Below are 16,586 nucleotides of genomic sequence, written 5' to 3' on the forward strand. Positions count from 1 at the left end.
AGGAGGGAGAGAAACACAGAATGAGAGGTATCGACATGTGTGTGTTCCCAGGGTGAGAGCGGAGAGGCAGCCGACGATGAGATGGCCACCCGAAAAGCCAAAATGCACAGAGAGTGTCGCAGCCGGAGTGGTTCTGACCCTCAAGACATGAATGAACAAGAAGAATCAGGTAAAGCCACATATCGACATTAGAGATGTTTTATTTTACAGGGAAAAATATGCATTTGGTTTTCAATTATGATTTAAGTCTTGTGTGCATTCTTAACAAAACTCTTTGTCTTGTTAAATATACTTACCTTTGTATTTAACTAGATGATGGAACCCAAGGGGTATTTCGGCAAGTACAGTGTACTTCAAAGAAGATTATCATTAATTAACTAGGCCTTATAGACAGGGGATGTGAGATATATAAAATACAAGGTGGAGGATTAGACCAGTGATTCTCAACCGTGACTGAGATTTTTTTTTTTAACATCTGTGGGCAAACCACTAAATACCTAGGAATAAATCTAACCAAAGAAGTGAAAAATCTATACACTGAAAAGAAAGCTTATGAAAGAAATTGGAGACACACACACACACACACACACACACACACACACACACAAATGGAAAAACAGTTCATGCTCATGGATTGAAAGAACAAATACTATTAAGATGTCGAGACTACCCAAAGCAATCTACACATTCAGTGCAACCCCTATCAAAATAACACGAGCATTCTTCACAGAGCTAGAACAAACAATCCTAAAATTTGTGTGGAACCATAAAAGACCCTGAATAGCCATAGCAATCCTGAAAAAGAAAACTAAGCTGGAGGCATCACAATCCCAGACTTCAAGCTATATTACAAAGCTGTAATCATCAAGACAGTATGGTACCGGCACAAAAAAAGACACTCAGATCAATGGAACAGAATAGAGAACCCAGAAATGGACCCACAAACATATGGTAAACTAACCTTTGACAAAGCAGAAAAGAACATCCAAAGGAAAAAAGACAGTCTCTTTAGTATGGTGCTGGGAAAACTGGACAGTGACATGCAGGAAAATGAACCTGCACCACTTTCTTACACCATACACAAAAAGAAACTCAAAATGGATGAAAGACCTAAACGTGAGACAGGAAACCATCAAAATCCCAGAGGAGAAACAGGCAACAACCTCTTTGACCTCAGCTGCAGCAACTTCTTACTTGATGTGTCTCTGGAGGCAAAGGAAACACAAGCAAAAATAAAATATTGGGACCTCATCAAGACAAAGGCTTCTGCACAGCAGAGGAAATAATCAGTAAAACTAAAAGGCAACTGACCAAATGGGAGAATATATTTGCAAATGACATAGCAGATAAGGGGTTAGTATCCAAAATCTATAAAGAACTTATCAAACTCAACACCCCAAAAACAAATAATCCAGTGAAGAAATGGGCAAAAGACATAAATAGACACTTTCCCAAAGAAGACATCCAGATGGATATGAAAAAATGCTCAACAACACTCATCATCAGGGAAATACAAATCAAAACCACAATGAGATACCACCTCACACCAGTCAGAATGGCTAAAATTAACTCAGGTAACGACAGATGTTGGCGAGGATGCAGAGAAAGAGGAACCCTTTTGCACTGCTGGTGGGAATGCAAGCTGGTGCAGCCACTCTGCAAAACAATATGGAGGTTCCTCAAAAAATTAAAAATAGAACTACCCTACAACCCAGCAATTGCACTATTAGGTATTTATCCAAAGGATACAGGTGTGCTGTTTTGAAGGGGCACATGCACCCCAATGTTTATAATGGCACTATTGACAATAGCCAACGTATGGAAAGAGCTTAAATGTCTATCAACTGATGAATGGATAAACAAGATGTGGTATATATACACAATGGAATAGTACTCGGCAATCAGAAAGAATGAAATCGTGCCATTGCAACAACATGAATGGAACTAGAGTGTATTATGCTAAGTGAAATAATTCAGTCAGAGAAAGACAAATATCATACGATTTCACTCACATGTGGAATTTAAGAAATAGAACAGATGAACATAGGGGAAGGGAAGGAAAAATAAGATAGAAACAGAGAGGTAGGCAAACCATAGGAGACTCTTAAATACAGAGAACAAACCGAGGGTTGCTGGAGGGGTGTTGGTGGGGGAATGGGCTAAATGGGTGAGAGACATTAATGAGGACACTTGTTAGGGTGAGCACTGGGTGTTGTATGTAAGTGATGAATCACTAAATTATATTACTGAAATCATTATTACACTACATGTTAACTAACTTGGATTTAAATTTTAAAAAATAATATAAATAAATAAATTAAATAAATAAATAAATAAATAAATAAATAAATAAATAAATAAATATCTGGGGGTGCCTGGGTGGCTCAGTCAAGCATCTGACTTCAGCTCAGGTCATGATCTCACCATGTGTGGGTTCAAACCCCACCTTGGGCTCTGTGCTTATAGCTCAGAGCCTGGAGCCTGTTTTGGATTCTGGGTCTCCCTCTCTCTGCCCCTCCCCTGCTCTGTCTCTGTCTCTCAAAAATAAATAAACATTAAAAGGAAATAAATAAATGAATAAATAAATAAATAAATAAATAAATAAATAAATAAAATATCTGGATGCCCCTGGCCACACCCCAGCCAAACTGATTCCAGCACCCTCTGGCTGGGACCCTAACATCTCTATATTTTAAAGTTCCCCAAATGATTCTAATACACAGCCAAGGTTGAGAACCCACCACGTTAGTCCATTCATCAGAATATTTTGATGTTTCTTGTATAGAGATTGCCTGCATAAATTGATTCGCTCAGACATTCAGAAGCATCTTTGGTTTTTCTTTGATCTCTAGGGAAAGGATAACTGGTGTCATTGTCTCGTTTCTGTCTTTCTCTCTCACAGAGGCAAATGCCATCATGAGCCCTCCTAACACTCTGCCTTCCAGAAGAGCCCACTCTTTGACCACGGCTGGGTCCCCTAACTTGTCTGCCGGGACATCATCTCCCAACAGGCCAGTGTCTTCCCCTGTGCTGTCTTCTTCAAACAAGAGCCCGTCCAGGTGGGGCCTTAACATGATAAAACAGAAGGACCCTTCATATCATTCAAGTTATGTCAAAGGGCATCTTCCAGTGCTCTGTGGAAAGCCTCTCTCTAATTTTGAGTTAACGATTACATTGAAAACTGAAAAACCCACAATTTTTAAATTCTTCCAATTTCCCTGATTTTGCACTCCTACCTTCTCATATTACTATAATTACTCCTAATTATTAGACTACTCCTTCAAAGGTCATACCACTAACAAAACCTGATCTCTGATTTTCTAAAGTTGCTTTGTCGAATATGGTAGCCACTGGCCATGGTGGGGTGGGGGCTGGGGGGATAATAATAGCTATTTAAATTCAATTTTAAATATATTAAAATTAAATAAAATTTAAAATTCAGTTCCTCAGTCACACTATGCACATTAAAAGTGTTCCATAGCTACAAGTGGCCAGTGACTACAATACTGAACAGTGCAGATATAGAACACTTGTTTCATTGCCAAAACTTCTATTGGATAGCACTATTCTGAGGAATAAATTAAGTTTTAATAGAAGCTACTTTACCCTTTGCTGATAGATGAAATATATTTTATACCATCTCCTCCATAAGATACATGTCTGTAGAAATGAATGTATTAGAGTAAATTGGATATGCTAGGTGTAATTCTAAAGCTGGTATTATAGTAAATTACTTATAAAGTCCATGTAAATTACAGATTTGAAACATCTACCCTCTCAGAAGAAATAATATTAACATGAAAGCTTTCCAAAGGAATTAGAATGCCACACCATCTCCCTCGACCCCTCAAAAAGTTTAAGAAATTCAGAGGTTCAGACAGAACCAAGATAAAATAGGCACTCTTTACTTTATCAGAGGGATTGGATGAGGAAATGGATCTGTGTAGACAGACACTGGCTTTGGAAACATTATACACACACACTTTCTCTCTTTCTGACGCTCTCAAGGAAGTTTGCTACTGATAAGAACCCTACATGTAGTAAATCATCTTTTAAAGGGAAGCATTCTTTTACAATGTGAATAATGAACATAATTTATGCCTTATACATTCAGATTTCTATGCTCGGTGAAACTGGGTCAAAGGTACATGGGAATTCTTTGTACCCTCTTGCAACTTTTCTGTCAGCCTAGGTTTGTAACAAAATTAAGAGCTACAAAGAATCAGAATTCTGTACGTGCTATTTCAGCCTGTACAGTATCCTGGGTGAATAAAAGAGCCAGAGAACTTAGATTGAGTGGCTTCTCCTTTATTTCAATCACTCGGGAGCAGGAAAGGGAAGGCCAGAGTAAGGGAGGAAAATCTTTCCAAAGAGGTAGAACTAATATGCTAGATGCAAGATCACAGAGCCCTCCCACAAGAAGACAGGAGTCAGTGCCCACCGAGTAAACTACAACAGAAAGAAAAGAGAAGGCAAGGAAGAAAAATCACCCCGAATGCTGTTCAAGGAGAAGGCAAGGCTGAGCCTTAGAAAGAGAGACAGTGGACAGAGTTTCCTAAAGGTTCCTGCAGACAGTGGCAAATGATAAGCCACCTTATCCAACCTTTTTCATCTTCCTGAACCTCCACCCTCTTGTTTCCAACACCACGGGGGATCAACAACCTATGCCTACAAAGGACTGTAAACCCATCCTTTTGTAATTTTCGTCCATGTATAGAGGTGACCTTCAGATGTCAACGCAAAATAATTTTCCATGAACAAACACTGTTAGCAAGATTGAGGATAAACTGGCTATTCGTTACAATCTTCTCTGTACTTACATATTTGAAACATTTCAAAAAGTCAAAACAATAAAATAAAGCACAAAAAACAAAAATGAAAAAAAGGAAGATCCTGTTTATTTATTTGACTAAAAACCAGCCAAAATATTTCTTAAATTATCTTGTCAGGGAACCAGTATAGAAAATAAAAATGTTGTGAAACAGCTAGAGTGAGGTTTTGACCGAGTGACTGGTATTTTTATATCGAATATACAGCCTTGGCAGGTGCAGATATATTCTAGGCAGAGTTGGCTTCTTTCCATTCTTAATATTTTTGTGACTCACATTTTCCATTAACATTAAAAGTCCTTCCTTGTTTTCATCTAATAACTGGTGAAGAAAGGAAAAAGAGAAGACATTGATACATACTTTCTTCTCTAATGTGTTTCTATAATTTAGAATATAGGAAAGAACATGCATAATTTCCCATAGGTTATACTTGAGTAATTTGGAAAAATTACTCAATTTTTGGAAAAAATTGAGCACTTTTGGGAAAAAAAAATAATACTTCAGAAACATTGAATTTAAGTTCCCCTCCCCCCCCATTGACCTGTGATTCTAAAGAACTGTGTTAGTTAGTAGAGGAACATTACCCTTAGCCTCGTGGCCCTATTGAGTAGGCTGTGAACATGACACGGTTTCACTGAATGAGGTGTTTGCTCTGACACACTATAGATTAGTTTTGAGAGAAGTGAAAAGAGGGTCTGGAAAACAGCCTCAATCCTGAACGGCCTGCGGTCCAGGTCTTTGCTCATGCGCCGTCAGAGGACGTCCCTGGGGCACAGTGGCCATGCCTGTTAAGGCCATGTCTTTGTTGCAGTGCTTGGAGCAGCAGCAGCTGGCACGGGCGGATCAAAGGCGGAATGAAAGGTTTCCAGAGCTTCATGGTTTCAGACAGTAACATGAGCTTTGTTGAATTCGTTGAGCTGTTCAAATCATTCAGGTACGGCATGCTGTCTTCCTGCCCTTCCTCAGCCCCCCATCTTTGTAACAATACTAAACGTGAGTGTTTTCCACTCCCCGCCCAGCGTGAGGAGCCGCAAGGACCTGAAGGACCTCTTCGACGTCTACGCCGTGCCCTGCAACCGAGCAGGCTCCGAGTCGGTGCCACTCTACACCAACCTAACAATTGACGAAAACACCAGCGATCTTCAGCCTGACCTAGGTTTGTGGAACGGTTTTATATTTCCCGTTGAGGCCTTTCTATCTAAAAACGAAGATGAGAGGTCCAGTCACATGAACCCTCAGCCCGTTCCACATGGCGTGCTGTTCCCTGCGGCGTGATGAAACGCTTTGAGGATTGTTTCAAGGTGTCTTGGGGGGGGGGGATAGGTGCTACCGGCATTTTCAGCAAGGAAATGCATCATGGTCTGAGTCTGTTTATGCATTCCAGGATATTTAATCAATAGAGTCTTCCAGTCATTCTGACAACGGAAAACCCTCTCCCACCTGTGTCCAACGTCCACTAAGTGTGTGGTGCACCACCCATATCCTCCCTGCCTGCAGGCCGACGGTGCTCAACCCCAGGGTGAGGGTGTCTGTCCGTTGACAAGAGGAGTCTTTAGTGACCCGAGAAGAGCACTCCTGCTGAACATCCAGGGCACTTGTCCTAGTGGGTAAACCAAGATGTCTGCCTCCTCTGTCCCACTCACCACTACCACCGTCACCAACCACATCAAAAACCCTATTCTGTCATCACCACTGATGCATTGTCAGCCTACTATTTTTCTCTTCTGTTCTTGCTGACAACTAGAAACACAAAAAAGCAGAAATAAGAGAAACTGCCCTCTTTCAGTTGCTTTCTTATTACTTAAAAACTTACATTGTCCTCAGCTAAGAAAATTCACCTTTTCTACTTTAGTCATAAAATGTGCATAACTATGGATTAGTCAAGTAGTTGTACCTGTTAAAAAAAATCTTTTAAAAAAATTTGTTTATGTTTATTTATTTTTGAGAGACAGAGACAGAGTGTGAGCAGGGGAGGGGCAGAGAGAGAGAGGGAGACACAGAATCCGAAGCAGGCTCCAGGCTCTGAGCTGTCAGCACAAAGCTCAATGCGGGGCTCAAACTCACGAGCCATGAGATAATGACCTCAGCCAAAGTCAGACGCTTAACTGACTAAGTCACGCAGGCGCCCAAAAATTAACAGACATTATTTTTTAGAGCAGTTTTAGGCTTACAGAAAAATGATTGTAAAGTACAGAGAGTTCCTGTATACAGTTCACCCTGGAGCAAAGCAAGGGTTAGGGATGCGGATCCCCCATGCAGTCAGAAATCCAAAGGGTTAACCTTTGTCTCCCCCAAACTTAACTACTAATAGCCTGCTCTTGACCAAAAGCCTTAATGATAGCAATAACAGTTGATTAATCCATATTTTGTATGTGTATCATGTGTTATATTCTTATAATAAAGTAAGCTAAAGAAAAGACATTATTATTAAGAAAATTATAAGGAAGAGAAAATACATTTACAGTATTATACTGTGTTTATCGAAAAGCTCTGCATACACGTGGACCCACATAGTCAAACCCATGTTGTTTAAGGGTCAACCGTACTCTCCCCTCCCCAACATACACTGTTTTTCCTATTATTAATATCTTGTATTAGTGTGGTATGTGACAGTTGAGCTGATATTGACATGGTATTAACGAATGAAGTCCACAGTTGAGTGTTCACTGTGTGGTACATGCTATGGGCTTTGACAGAAGTATAAGCACATGGATCTACCATTACAGTATCATACGCAATACTTTCAATGTCTTAAAAATCCCCTGTTCCCCACCTTTTCATTCGTCCCACCTTCCCTCTGAACCCCTTTTTACTGTCTCCATAGTTCTTTCTTTTCCAGAATGTTATATAGGTGGAATCATACAGTTTGTATGTGGTCTTTTCAGATTGGCTTCTTTCTCTTAGCAGTATGTATTTAAGGTTCCCCGATGTTTTTTCACAGCTCAATAGCTCATTTCTTTTTGTCACTGAATAATACTCCACTGCATGGGTGTACCACTGTTTATCCATTCACCTTTTGAGGGACATCTTGGTTGCTTCAAGGTTTTAGCAATTATGAATGAAGCTACTATAAATATCTGTGTGCATGTTTTTGTGTGGACATAAGTTTTCGACTCCTTTGGGGAAAAGCCTGGGAACGCAGTTGCTAAATCGTATGGGTAAGCCTGTGTTTAGGAACTGCCAGCTTCTCTTCCAAAGTGGCAAGAATTAAATAAAATAACTGGCCATCAATGTGGTGCCAATGTGGAACATTGCTGGTCAAAAGGTAAAATGGCACAGCCACTTTGGAAAAGAGTTTGGCAGTTTCTTACAAAACTTAACATACTCTTAGCATACAATCAGTTTCATTGATCAGTTTCAATTCCACATCAGTTGAAAACTTATTTTCACCCTGAAACCTGCACACAAATGCTTACAATTACATTCCTGAAGTACAAAACAACTGTAATTTTAAGGGTACACCTTCATTGTCTCTAAAAGCAAAACTGCAGTTATCCTCAAAAACCAAAGCTCAAATTCAGCCTGAAGTCCCCAATTGCATGTACATTTAGTTCTCATCTAAAACCTTGAGCTCATGGGCTTTCAAGATCATTGACCTCGTTCTCTCTTAGTTTCTTTTATTTATTCATTGATTCATTTGTTGTTCCTTCAACTATGTGAAGCCAGGGGCAGGCATGGAGTTTGATGGCTTGTTTAGACAGATCAGTGAAGAGTTTCTGCAGCTTACCAATTCCAAAGCCATTATCTCCAAAATGAACTTTGTGAAAGATTCTGGCTAACTTGTCCATGTTCTGTGGGTGGTTCTGTTTCAGATTTATTGACCAGAAACGTCTCGGATTTGGGGTTGTTCATTAAGAGTAAACAGCAGCTGTCAGACAACCAGAGGCAGATATCTGATGCCATTGCTGCTGCAAGTATCGTGACAAACGGCACTGGGGTCGAGAGCACATCCTTGGGCGTGTTTGGGGTTGGCATCCTCCAGCTCAATGACTTCCTAGTGAACTGCCAAGGAGAACACTGCACTTATGATGAAATCCTCAGCATCATCCAGGTTTGTACCCATTTCATATGCACATCTGGGTAGAGCTGACTATTCTAATTATTTTCTGCTAAACATACTGTGTCTATACTTCTTTCCAAAGCCTTCTAGTCTGGGACAGAAACAGAGGGGCTTGATTTAATACCATATATATATATATATATATATATATATATATATATATATACACACATATATATACATATATATATATAGTATATATATATGTATATATATGTATATACATGTGTCCTTATTTAACGTATAGGTATCATAGATCTCAAGCCTTCTCTCAGTGACTCTTACAAGGAATCAGTACATGATACCTTCTTGTTGTTCTGGCATGTAATAAAATTAGTAGACTAGGTTTTCAACTTCTTTGATCATTTCATGAATATTTATTAGCTCCTACTATGGCTCTGTTCCTGGACCTGGGAATATAGTAGTAAATAAGCCCACATTCTGGCCTTCACCTAGTGGATGAGGCAGACAATAAACAAATACAGAGAGAATGTACTTTTAGGTATTCATGGGTTCTGAAAAAATCAAGCAGAGTAAGGGGATGCAGTGATGCAGAAGGCTGAGAGGAGTAAGCGCAGGCCACCCTGAGGAGGTGAGAGTGGAGCTGAGTCCTGAATCAATAAACCATGTGAAGGTCTGCAAAAAGAACATTCCAGACCAGCAGGAACAAGCTCAAAGACGGAGACAGGAGGGAGACAACAAAAAGGCTGATGTAGTGGGAGCCACATAAGCCAGAGGCACAATGGTAGACGTGATTCCAGATGGGTAGGCAGGGGCTGAATCATCTAGGCATTTTAGGCCATGGTGAGGAGTTTGACTTTAGTCCGTGTGACATAGGAAGCTGTTGGAAATTTTTGAGCAGGGGACTAACATAATTTATGTTCTCAAGAGGTCACTCTCGCCCCATTGGAAAATGAACTGTGTTGGGGATGGAGTGGAAGCAGAGGGACCAGGTGGGAAGTTGTCACAGTAACCTGGCAAGATATGATGATGGCTTCCACTAGAGGGTAGTAGGACATGGAGTGACACGCTCATGATGGCTGCGTCACATGCTGCAGGATCAAGTCTAGGTTTTCAGCCTCCCTGTCAACTGATGGGGAATCAGTGGATTCACTGTTCAGCAGCTGATCACCGGAAATGCTAGCGACATTAAGATGGTGATCACATGGTTGGGTGCTCATTACGCTGTTGTTGAGTACGAGCCCTGTACTAAGTGTTCTCTGGGAATCATCTCATTTCACCTCTCACCAGCTGCCAGAAGCTGCTATTATTATCCCCATTTTCACCTGGATATGCCGATAACCATTTGTTTTCATATGAACTGTATTCTTTTCCCTCAGTCTCCCTTTTTCTTTTAAATAAATATGCTTTGTATAATAAACGCACGTATAATAAATGTTTTCTTTGGGAGTAAAAAACTACCTCTTACCGTTACATAACTATATTAGTTCAAATATTTGGCTTAGATGTTTCCTGATGAAAACAGAACATCTTTAAAAAATGACGTGGTGGGTTTTTTCCCCTTAGTTTCCTTTACCTAAATAACGCTCTTTTTGTGTCCCTTGCAGAAGTTCGAGCCTAGCGTTAGTATGTGTCATCAGGGCCTACTGTCATTTGAAGGATTTGCAAGGTAACCTTTAAAATATCTGTTGCCCATCATTTAAGAATACATATTTTTCCCACGCAGTCCTAAGAAAATTTGTTTCCTCTAGGTTTCTGATGGATAAAGATAATTTCGCCTCCAAAAATGATGAGTCACAGGAAAACATTAAAGAACTACAGCTGCCCCTCTCCTACTATTACATTGAATCTTCACACAATACCTACCTCACAGGCCACCAGCTCAAAGGAGAGTCCTCAGTAGAACTCTACAGCCAGGTACAGAATTCCACATGACATGGGATTTCCATTATTGCTATAATTGCTATAAGTCACAAAAAATCTGACTTCTGACTCCTTTGAAGAACTTACAAACTATTATGTGTAAAATGTGAGGAAACATGATGTGTGGGAAAACTGCCTATACACGCTGTCGTTTTGTCTATTTCTTTTTGTTTTCTTTCTCCCTCCTATCTACACTTGACCTTTTTTCTAGGCACCAAAAAAAAAAAAAAGTATTTGTTTGAGACTCATAGCTTTTAAATCCTAGTTAGTCTGACCTACTCCTACTATAATTAGATTTTCCCATGGGAAAATTATCTGATCGTTTCACTAAATGCTAAATAAATCAATACAATGTAGTAGGAAAGCATAATAGAAAATGCAGCTTTCTATGAAGTTATTCCCAAAATATTGTTTATTTTCATTTGCAATTTGTTAGATAATCAATCCATCCCTATGGTAACCAACTTAAGGAACAAAAATCTGCAAAGACTATGGGCACTGTCCCTACACACTTAAATTCATGGGAATGTTCTTGGAAACTCAGAAGGGTCTCTGGACTAGAAAAAGCACATCCGTTTGACCTAAACACCAACTCTCAATGATCTGCATGTCAGTTGTCTCTGTTATATTTTCTGCAACTTCCTCATCTATGCTGCCTGTTTTCTGACCTCCTATAAGAAGAGTTCATCAGGAAGAAGCTAACCTAGGCTCAGGGAATAGAAGTGTGTGGTTGGGGGTGAGGTGGGGGGAGGATGTTTAAGTGTGAAAATTGTCATTGTTCACACAAACCCAGCAGAGCTGAGCTTCCTTCGTTCTCCTGATCAGTCCAGCTATTCCTCAAGCATGGGTAAAATTCTGTCCCAAAGCTTATCTACTAAGGAATATGTATTTTAAACTCTAAAAATCTAAAGTACTTTAAACGTTTATTTTTGAGAGTGTGTGCACATGCGCAAGCAGGGGAGGGGCAGAGAGAGATGGGGGCAGAGGATCCGAAGTGGGCTCTGTGCTGACAGCAGAGAACCTCATGTGGGGCTCGAACTCGCAAACCATGAGATCATGACCTGAGCCAAAGTCAGACACTTAACCAACTGAGCCACCCAGGCACGCCTGAGTACTTTTATTTTGAAATGAAGATGTGTCCCTAGAGTAGTGATTTTCAAAGTAGGTGCTCTGTCCAGGGACCTCAGCTGGGGACGCTGAGATAAGGAAGCAGCAAAGTAGGAAGGCTACACCTCCTACCCCCACTGCAGCTGAAGTCCTGTTCTTTTTATGTGCTTTACATATGACCCTCCATTTGCACAGAGAATTCCAAGGTTAAAAGGAGTTTGAAATCTATTGTTCCAGTTCTAGGGGAAAGAAATGAAGTGTGTGTGTGTGTGTGTGTGTGTGTGTGTGTGTGTGTGTGTGTGTATCTCCCAGGAAAATGAATGAGCAGGGGCCAGTGTCCTAACTTTAATTCCTGCTTCACTTCCCTATTGACCTCAAAGAGATTTTTTCTAACCCCTTAACATTACACCCCAAGTAGAGATTGTCACACCCTTTGAATGAGGCATGAAAGCCCCTCAACTAGACTCAGAGAGGTGGTTAAACCTAGTGTGAAGATTCCTCATCCTTTATTTATCAGCACTCTGCTCTCCTTCAGCCCTCCTAGTTATCTCCTCACCTTACTCCCCGGGACAGATCGGAAATGAGAAAAAGCCCTGTTCTTACCTGGAATTTCAAGCCCTGGTTTTCTTCTTCTAGCCGTATGTGGTCTTTTTTTTTTTTTTAATATGAACTTTATTGTCAAATTGGTTTCCATACAACACTCAGTGCTCATCCCAACAGGTGCCCTCCTCAATACCATCACCCATCCTCCCCTCCCTCCCACTCCCCATCAACCCTCAGTTTATTCTCAGTTTTTAAAAGTCTTTTATGCTTTGGCTCTCTCCCTCTCTAACCTCTCTCTTTTTTTTTTTCTTCCCCTCCCCCATGGACTTCTGTTAAGTTTCTCAGGATCCACATAAGAGTGAAAACATATGGTATCTGTCTTTCTCTGTATGACTTATTTCACTTAGCATAACACTCTCCAGTACCATCCACGTTGCTACAAAAAGCCATGTTTCATTCTTTCTCATTGCCACGTAGTATTCCATTGTGTATATAAACCACAATTTCTTTATCCATTCATCAGTTGATGGACATTTAGGCTAGGAATTTACTCAAGGGATACAGGAGTGCTGATGCATAGGGGCACTTGTACCCCAATGTTTATAGCAGCACTTTCAACAATAGCCGTATGTGGTCTTAATGTCAGGCAGACTTAGATAAATACCGTTAGTCTCTGCCTGCTAAAACCATCTCATCTGCTGCCAGTCAGTGAGCATTCTTCCCAGTGTGGCTCACCACAGACATGAAGCAGCCTCATGCTCCTGCTGGCACATGACACAGCCATCTTCAGCCCAAAGCAACACGCCTCTTGATGCTTTAGGTGTTGGGAGAAGCTGACAGCCTTGAGAGTTTTTAGGCTGCAGAATCGGTTCCACCTGGGAGATAGGTCACCTGGGAAGATTGGGTGCTGCATGCTGTGCAATGGAAGAATCTAGCAAAGACGTCATAAAAAATATAAATATATGAGGGATTCCACAATCTGAGTTTTCTTGCAGCAACTCTAGTGGCCACTCTCTACAGTATTGGATTGTTACTGCATGGAAATAGTTACATGGAGTTTTAAACCAGTGAGTTGGCCCATTCATAGATACATCCGCCTCTTGGTGTACTTTGCCCTTCCAATACATGGACATCTTTTAAGATAGTTCACAACAGAGTCTACGGAGGAAGAGGCTGCTCCAAGCAAATATTACAGAGCTGCAACCTGAGCACGTGTCACAAGCTCTGCTTCCAGCTCTACATCTGGGATGGCAAATAGGTGTCCTCTCCTCTAATTCATCGGGGTGTTTCCTGAAGCACTTTCCTGATGAGGTTGAGAGATAAACATACCAAAGCTTAAGGGGCAAGGATGTTGATTGGTTACTGATGATGCCGTGGGCATGGAAAAGGGCAGTTTGTGCATTATTTGCCTCTGTAGACAATAAGGCAAATCCTTGAGGACTGCTTGCTTCTAGTCTTAACGTGCTATGTGTTCCTAGTGAAGGCATTAGCTGATAGCAGAATTTGGGTCTAAACAGAGAGAATTTTATTCTGATTACAGTCATACAAATGTTTAGCCAGGTCATTAAAGAATCAGTGGCCTCATTTCCTTTGGGCTGCAGCAATAGCCCCTTCATCTCCACCGATATTTGCCCAGGTAGAGCACTGGCCTGGCTGTCTCATTTCAGGATGTACTGTGTGTAGGTCCCTCAAGGGACCATAGTCGCTGGGAAAATAGTCCTATGGTTTTGCTATCAAATTTTACCTTCTGATAGTATTCAGCTCTGGTAAACACTCTTTCCACCATCATCTGTTGTCTCCCCTAATGAATTGCGGCTTTTGGCCCAAATGCAGGATTTATTTTAGATCTTACACCCTCCTGCTTTAGTCCTGAATGTGAACACTGATAGGTAGAAGCACATGCCGGGCTGCATCTGAGGCCCTGTGTCCCTTTGCTCATGCGGGCTGGATGTGTTCGTTAATCACACAGGTCCTCCTGCAAGGCTGTAGGAGCGTAGAGCTGGATTGTTGGGATGGAGACGACGGGTTGCCCATCATCTATCATGGACACACGCTGACAACCAAGATCCCCTTCAAGGTAACGCTTCCTAATGGTCCCTAAATCCCATCACGGAGTCACTGTCTTTGTGCGCCTTTTCTGTGAGTGACTCTTCCAATCACACCTTAAGTTGGGGTTCTTGTCCCGAGTCTGTAGACTTCCCGAAACTGTATGGGATGTGCACATGTCCATTTTTCTGGGAGTTGATCTAGAACTCCCATTAAGTTCTCACTCAACCAGAGCTTAATAACCAGGACCTGAAATGAGTTACCTTGTAATTATATTGTTGCAATTTTTACACCCTAAGATGCTATATAAAAGGCAGGAGCTTTTCTCTTGCTACAGGAATTAAAGGTCATTTATCCTGGTGTCCTGCTGACAAAGACCAACATCATGTGTTGGGAGATGATTAAATAATATTACAAAGTAATGAAAATTGGTTCTACTTGGGGAGGTCGGTCACCCAGGAAGACTAGGCTCCTTGGATTATTGTTTCGAATTCTAGATAGTTTATTCATTCATTGTGCAATTACTATCCTCATTCAGTGTTTTTCGTTGTGTAAAATCATTTTTCTCTGAACTGTGGCCGGGCTGGAATGGAATACTATTATTTCTGTCTTATATGTAGACCGGATAGCTAAAATGCATTTTCTCTTTAGCTCATCTTCCTATTCATCTCTCCTGAAACTTTTGTACTTTATATTGAGAGAAGGAAGATTTGATAACTGTGTTTACATGCACACATGAGTATATGTATATATGTCTTATTGTCCCAAGTAGATTGATTACAAACTCCTTGAAAACAGAAAAGTATCTTAAGCCTTATCATTTTGATGGTGTAACCAACACAGTGCCTTTTACCTATAATGTAATCAGTATACATACTGATTTATTAGATTTGGCATACTAATAAAGTATATAAGTTCCTTATAAAGTATGCAAACAAAACTCAGTATGAACAGTTTAATGTATTCACAGAAAACTGCCTATCATCTTGCTTAATTTGAAAATACTTTGAAAAAAATACAACCATTTTGGCCAGAATTTTCTGCATACAACAATTTATGTGCTCTCTGTGGCTATAAGTAACTGGCTTTCTGATACATCTGGAGGACATCTGGACTCTAATGAGCTCTTCTGGCTCCTGTAGGAGGTGGTTGAAGCCATTGAACGCAGTGCCTTTGTCAACTCTGACCTGCCCATCATCATATCGATTGAGAACCACTGCTCATTGCCTCAGCAACGAAAAATGGCAGAAATTTTCAAGGTAAGCTATAAGCTAAGAGGCAGGATGGTATCTTGGCCTTTGTCTTCAAACTGTTGCTTTTATATGGAGCCACCATGGACCACATGACAGCTGGACCTCAGCCATGAAGCACAATTAGGGTCCCTCAGACCTAAGAAATGAGGGTGCCATGGGAGCTTGGACTTTCTCTTGAATGGTCCATCTTTTCAGCTGAAGTGATAGAAGCATTGTTCTGTGGTCTCCTAACCATTTCCAGAAAGCCTTAGGAGATAAGGAGAGACCAACTCTCCAATGCTTCTGGTACCACAAATCAGGGATGCTGGGATGTCACCTGTCAGTTGTATGTGGAAAACTGAAAATATCTCAGGGCAAATAAGTGAAATTTTCCTGTGTCTAACACTACAGATAGAGGGATCCAATTTGGCAAAGAGCTTAGACCAGCCAAAACAGTTGCTATAACATTTGGTTCTTCCTTATATAGGCAAACTATCATGCAGACACATTTAGGGGCAAATATTCCTTTATACTTCCCCCTTCCTCCATTGATTGAGGCATTTATGGAAATAAGGCTATCAGGAGGAGGGAGGGGCATGGGCAGAGGAAAATGTCCCCAAATACTTATGCCAACAAAACTAATTAGCTTTTCATATTGACTTTTTTTTTTTTTTGCCATCATTTAGAATAATGGCCTCAACTTTTTTTTTTTTTTACAGAGAGAAGTAGAATGTATGCACATGTGTGACTGGTAGGGAGGAGTAGAGGGAGAGAGAGAGAGAGATAATCTTAATCAGGCTCCATGCCCAGTGCAGAGCCCTAGCTCAGTCTCACGACCCTGAGATCATGACCTGAGCCAAAACCAAGAGTCAGACACTTAACCTA

At 40.8% G+C, this 16,586-nt stretch overlaps 1 protein-coding gene across 4 annotated transcripts in view; it reads left to right on the forward strand.

The window, feature by feature from the left end:
• The window catches only part of PLCE1 (phospholipase C epsilon 1), a 329,559-nt gene that overhangs the window by 257,929 nt on the left and 55,044 nt on the right, over positions 1–16,586 (forward strand). For 3 of the 4 annotated variants that reach the window (XM_043597018.1, XM_043597014.1, XM_043597015.1), the window contains exons 10-18: positions 52–169; positions 2,903–3,059; positions 5,641–5,763; positions 5,849–5,985; positions 8,642–8,880; positions 10,458–10,519; positions 10,602–10,767; positions 14,393–14,500; positions 15,612–15,728. In XM_043597018.1, the coding sequence (XP_043452953.1) occupies positions 52–169; positions 2,903–3,059; positions 5,641–5,763; positions 5,849–5,985; positions 8,642–8,880; positions 10,458–10,519; positions 10,602–10,767; positions 14,393–14,500; positions 15,612–15,728 (1,227 nt within the window). The remainder of the gene's footprint in view (positions 1–51; positions 170–2,902; positions 3,060–5,640; positions 5,764–5,848; positions 5,986–8,641; positions 8,881–10,457; positions 10,520–10,601; positions 10,768–14,392; positions 14,501–15,611; positions 15,729–16,586) is intronic. The other variant, XM_043597017.1, reaches the window with a different exon arrangement.

The sequence above is a fragment of the Prionailurus bengalensis genome, chromosome D2 (genome assembly GCF_016509475.1).
Source record: "Prionailurus bengalensis isolate Pbe53 chromosome D2, Fcat_Pben_1.1_paternal_pri, whole genome shotgun sequence".
Taxonomy (NCBI): Eukaryota; Metazoa; Chordata; class Mammalia; order Carnivora; family Felidae; genus Prionailurus; species Prionailurus bengalensis.